Raw genomic sequence first — 6,000 nt, 5'->3', positions numbered from 1 at the left:
ATTAAATAACGAACAAATCAATAAATCAGCCCCAACACCTCCCTTCCTCCCCCACAAGCCTTCGAAGGGGACTAACAGCCAAAAAAAAAACCCGGGAGCACAAAGCCACGCGGGAGGGAGGCGCCGGCTCCGCGCCCCGCCCCGGCCCCGCGCAGCCCCCGGGGGGGGGGGGGGGGGGGGGGGCGCGGATGGGCGCGGAGCGGCGCGGCGGGGCGCGGAGGTGGGGCGCTGCGATGTGCAGGATGTCGTTCAAGGTGAGCCGGGGCGGGGGGCGAGGGGACACGGGGACACGGACACGGACACACACACACACACTCACACACACACACTGCGCCTTCGGCCTCCCGCTTTGTGCCTGCCGTGCCGTGAAACGCTCCGGCATATCCTTGGGTTTGGGGATTGACTGATTTATTTTTAAGGGAAAAAAAGGCGGGTGGAAACCAGCAGCGTCCTTCCACGGGCTGAGGGGTGCCCCGGGAGGGCTGCGGTGGCGGCTGATGGGGCGGGTGCTTGCCACAGCGGCCGTCCCCGAAGGGGGATGCCCGGACAGGGGCACACAAGCAGCCGGCCTCCGTGGCGCTTTAGGGTGGTTTTAGGGTGGCCGGGCTCAGCCGTGCGGGGTTTGGGGCGGTCGGGGAGCCTCCTCTTCGCTTTCCCCAGCCTCTGCTGGCGCTGGTTGTGTAACAGTCGGGAGGCAGCGCTGGTCCGTGCTCTGCGGTTCGGGCTGTGGTGGCCAGCAAAGCCAGGCTGGTTCGTCCCCTTTTCTGCCTGTAATTCCTGTCGCTTTTTGCACTTCTGCCATCCAAAACCGTGCAAGAGCAGTCATTTTCAAAAGGTCACCCGAAACAAGTTTTTTAATCTGAGGACGGGATTAATAAGATTGATAGGCAGAGAGGGAAGCAAGCAGCCATTTACTGATGCTAGCGGATAATGCTGATGCTAGACGTACATCTCCTCCTCCGTGATGCACTTTCTGGATGCTGTTCTTGCCCTTCTCTTATTGATCGCCAGCTCTGTGCCAGTCCTTTGCCGCGTTGCTTGTGTGGCACTGCTTTGTTTGCTGGATTATTCCCTGTACGTGCCTCTCACTCCTGTCCATGTGTGTGTGTCCGTCCCCCCCGGGGTACTGGTGCTGCGGTGGCACATGTTGGCTCGACAGTGGTGCAGCAGGTAGTTTCCCCCTGCGGTTAAAGCCCTGGTGCGGCAGGGAGCAGGGTACCTTTGCTCACAGTCCAGCTCAGCCTTACACTGACTGGGTGGTGAAATCTCTGTGGTCATCCCCTTTTTGGTCCTTTATTGGCTTCATGCCTCCTTTTTTTTTTTAGTCTTAGTCTCTTCTGTCCCTCCATTCTGTCTCCATGAGTTTTTCCCACCTTCATTTCTCATAAGCATCCACCCTAATGGATGCTAGCTCCATGTTCCTGGTGGTGCCAGCCCCTTCTTTTTTGGCATCCTTGGCTTTTTACCTTGTCCTTCAGGTCGTCTTTTCTGTTCTGTCCCTATCAGCTCCTTTTCTGTGCCCTGTTTCTCACTTTCTGTTCTCTCAGGTACTCCATTCAAGGTAGCTCGCTGCCTGCTCCCTCTGCCTCTGGACAATTGCAGTCCCCACCTCCCTCTGCTTTCTCTCTTTTATCTTTCTTGGTATTTTCTCTTTCACTCAGAAGACTGTTACTTACCTTGGATTCCTACCATCTCTGTTTGCTGCTGTCTATTCATGTTTTCCATCTTATCCTGCTTACCCATGAGATAGCATTTATCTTTCTTTCTCACTGTCTATACACAAGAATATCCTCTCTTTTTCTACCAGCATTTGCCTGTCTAAATTTAGATTTATGTTTTCAATGATCTTTCTTTTTTATCAGGATCCTTCATGTAGGATGTATTGCTATGTATTGAAGTCCTCTCTCGTTCCTCATAAGTACTGCTAACATTTTGCGTTGTATCGTGCTTGATCCCGTTTTCCAGTTCTTCTTAAAACTTTTTACTCAATTCCTCCTTTCCATTAGGACTGGTCTGGAAACTGGGAAAGAAAAGGGGATTTTCTTGTATTTTGACAGTACAAGGAACAAGCCGCCGGGCTAGTGTTCCCTTTCTCCTCTCTTTTCTTTCTCTTTGCCTATTGCCTCTTTTCTTTCATCTTCAAGACCACTGTTTAAGAGCTGCACTCTTCCTCCTCAGCTGTTACCCCACTGTGACCTGCCTCTTCTCTGCAAACAGCAAGTCAAAGGTAGGGCAGGGAGCGGGAGCTGCTGATCCGAGCATTTAAATGCTACTTTTCCCCTCAGTATTCCTAAGATGACACATACAGATGGATTATCACATTTTATTTTTTCTGTATTCCTACATAGAAATGGTCTGATCAGATTTATAACATATATTTTCTTCTAGGCCATTTTTTTAATAAGTATTTTTGCTTGATGTCACTACAGCATGAATGTAATGCCAGCTTTTCATCTTTGGGCCCTTGTAAAAGCATATAAACAGCTGAAATGAATGGCACAGCCAGAGTTTGAAATAATGCTTTAGAGATCCTGATGAAGTGAAGGAAGTTGTATCCTGAAAGTTGCTGGAGCAAATGACATAATGAAACATGTATTTTTCACCAAACCTATTAGCTAAGCACTTTTTCAAACATTTATTACATTCTGTTCCCAGATTGTCAATGCTGAGGATCGATTGTTTACTTTAAGGAGGCTTTAGGAGCAGACTAGTTTTATTAAAAGAATTACATGAAAATAATGTCCAGTTAATCTCTTGAAAATCAACATTACCTCTCCCTCAGAAGTACCTGATGAGACAGGATTGAGTTCATGTGAACAACACTGAACAACAGCAGTCGAGGCTTATGTCACATCCTGCAGTTTAAAACCCATTTATTGCTCAAAAATTATTCAGTTAATCATCGTAGTGTCTTACATTTTGCCTGCCAGTGATGTCAGTAATGTTGTTATCAGCTGCAAATGAAGCGCACAGAGGTATAAATCCTTGGTTTGAAAGCAGAAGAGAAATTGCCACTTGGTGCTCCTTGAGGCTGGCCTTGTAGGGTGCCCAGATCATCTGAATGATGTTGCACGTTGCATTCATCTTAGCAGGTAAAATAGCTCAGATTTGTGTTTGTCTTTTTTACCTCATCACTGCATAGTTGGTGGTCTGTGCTGTCTACTCTGCTTTTATACAAGGAATCCCCGGCAGCGCAGGGGCACAAGGGGAAGTACAAGTACTGATAGCAGTCGTTCAAAATTGGGTCAAAAACACCACTGGGAAAAACCTGATTTTGTTTCGTGATGCACTGGAGAGTTCTTCCATTCCTTGGGTCTGATCCAAAGTATGAGGACAACTTTGCTGAAGAGCTACGGTAGGAATTACAGGGAAAAAAAGAGGTAGTAATTCATGACTCGTAAGGCTAAAGACTTTGGACTTCTACTTCCAGACTAGGGTACCACTTGCAACTTAGTTCTCTTCTCTCCTCATGTAAGCTGATGAAAGCAGGTAAAGAGTTCCTGAATATTGATTCCAATTCCTGTCTACCTGATCGATAAGGGTGGTGGTGTACGGTAGGCATAATGAAATGCAGTCACATTGCTACTGTGCCCTTGTGGTGAAAACCGGGCTGGATGAAATAAATCTTGCCCTGTATGGATATATTGCCATACCCCAAAGCTTTCTAAAACTTTAGGGGATCGAGTGAGACAATAAAAGGTAAGGAATTTGATTTCCCATTCTGCAAGGTCTAAAAATCATTCGTTTGCAGTAGCTTTCCACTGAATATTGTAATAATAAAGACAATATTCTTAACTACCAGCTCTATAAATAAATAGCTGCCTACTAAATCCGAACAAAAAGGGCAACATGGGCCACTGTGTGTTTAGGTCAATCGTTTGCTTTTACATAACATTTTTGTGGTTGTAAGGGTAAATGTAGGAGAACAGTACTGTGTTGCCAGCAAGGAGGGTATAAACTGCTACTTCTACTTTACTTGACGTTGTCTACAGATTCACCGGGGGAAATGTATTAGCTGTAAAAGGAAGATCGGAATTTAGCCTATTGTGCTTGCTAAATTTTTCAGACTCCTGGCCCTGTGTGTACTGGTACAAGAAATATTGCTATCAGTGTATAGGAGGTGTCTTATAATTTATCGAATGGTTGAAACTTCTCTCAAACAGCCGCCGATTTTCCAGCCTATGAGTATTAAAAATGCAACCCATGTTGCTCGGTGGGATGGATCTGGGATAGACTCATACAGGACTGGTCTTCTGTCTGCTGGTTTCCACAAGGTTTATTACCCGCATGTCAGTGAAGGAAGCAATTTACACTCTGCTGTATGCGTGCATTTTAAGTATCAACCATAAAACCATTCAATCCTGATTCTCTACCACATTACATGTGCACATTGACATTTAGATACGGAGAAGTGTGTATTACATTCTCTGAAGCAGAGTGATTGACTTTTATATCCACTCTGCACTCTCTCTGAGTTATCCTGAAGGCAGGATTCACTGGAGAGCAAGGCGCCCGGGTATTTTTGACACTGTTTTGATCTAAGATGACTATCAGTGAAATGATGCTTTACTCAACTGCTGGTGGTTTTGGCCCTTACTAAAGAATCAGCAGCATGAGTCTGCTCTAGGATACGTACTGTTGCTACCACAGTGTAGTTTCCCCTCTGCACTTCACCCGACGCAGTGCTCGCCTGCCGGGGCAGCATTTTGGCAGCTGCCTGCATGGATCAGATAAGGTCAGGAGCAAAGTCTGTGTCTATTTGTGCTGTCTCCTTCCTATGCTGGGCAGTGATAGTTTGCTCCTACCCAGGAGAAGTCACACTGTGGCATTGTTTCTAGGACTAAGAAAGCCTCAAAAAAAGTAGTATATTACTACCAATTTGTTCAACAGTGGCCTGTGTTATCTAGATTTCAGACTCTCCCGATTTTGCCTTACATATTGCCTTGCATACCTGGTAGTGAATCTGTAAGTCTATAGACAAGATTTTAGCCTTTTTTTTCTAGCATCACCCAGGAGATATTTCATGTGCCCACAGTTACAGTGTTAATTCCAGGGAGGAGGCAGACCAGACAGTGTGGGAGATGCAGGAGCGATACTTTTCCTGTATTGGGACTTTATGTGCAGAAAACAAGGAGACAGCAGAGAGCTGACCTGAAACCCAGGAGGAGGTACTGCAGCAGGACATGTCAGCAGGATGATTCAGCCTCTCTAACTGTGCCCAGCCCCACCACAGAAGCAGACAATACAGGTACCAGTTAGCACGTTTGTTTTCTGTGATGTTTCCCTGAGGATCTGGACTAGCATTGTCATCTCTCATTACAGAGCAAGCTAAGAGTCATAGGCTGCCATGGGCACAGGGAAGACCTGAAACAACATAAGGTAGCACAGGGAGACTGGTCTCTTTAATTGCACAAAGAAATTAAATCACCTCCTCTTCCATGCCCTGGTTTTGAAAGAACAGCACACTAGGGTGAAACTTGCCTCGTTTGAATGCGGGCTTTGCTTGTGTGTCTGTCCAATGTATCTTCCAAAGTGGTTTGTTTGTGGTTTGTTTGTTGTTGGTTTTTTTTTTCCAGAAAGAAACACCACTTGCCAATGCTGCATTTTGGGCTGCAAGAAAAGGAAACCTGGCTCTCCTCCAGCTGCTGCTGAACAGTGGGCGAGTAGACGTGGACTGCAAAGACAGCGTATGCACACAATGCGCCTACACCCACGGCGCTGATTTTACGTCCCTTTCCATAGCCCGCTGCACTGAGAGTGTGGCAGGGATTTAACACAAGACATTTGAGAGTCTTATGGCACTTAGGGGTGATTTAAAACCTTCTCTTGTCAGGAAGCAAGTTTGAAACTCAAGATAAACTAGCACGATGATTTACATCAGTGGCGAGGGGTTAGGAATTTGCCAGCACTCAAAAATGTGTCTTACACAGTTATTTGTGGCGCTGACATTAAAAACACAGATCCTAGCACCTCGGGCTTCTCTTTGCAAGGAAATGTCTC

General features: G+C 46.4%; 1 protein-coding gene across 2 annotated transcripts in view; it reads left to right on the top strand.

Moving 5' to 3' along the window:
- Positions 1 to 233: 233 nt before the first annotated feature.
- ANKRD29 (ankyrin repeat domain 29) overlaps positions 234 to 6,000 on the top strand; it is a 28,345-nt gene continuing 22,578 nt past the window's right edge. For both annotated transcript variants that reach the window (XM_086472712.1, XM_086472710.1), the window contains exons 1-2: positions 234 to 254; positions 5,577 to 5,687. In XM_086472712.1, the coding sequence (XP_086328838.1) occupies positions 234 to 254; positions 5,577 to 5,687 (132 nt within the window). The remainder of the gene's footprint in view (positions 255 to 5,576; positions 5,688 to 6,000) is intronic.

Source organism: Leptosomus discolor, chromosome 13, assembly GCF_034619465.1.
Source record: "Leptosomus discolor isolate bLepDis1 chromosome 13, bLepDis1.hap2, whole genome shotgun sequence".
Taxonomy (NCBI): Eukaryota; Metazoa; Chordata; class Aves; order Leptosomiformes; family Leptosomidae; genus Leptosomus; species Leptosomus discolor.
Note: the sequence above shows the minus strand (reverse complement) of the source record. Positions and strands in the feature narration are given on the sequence as shown.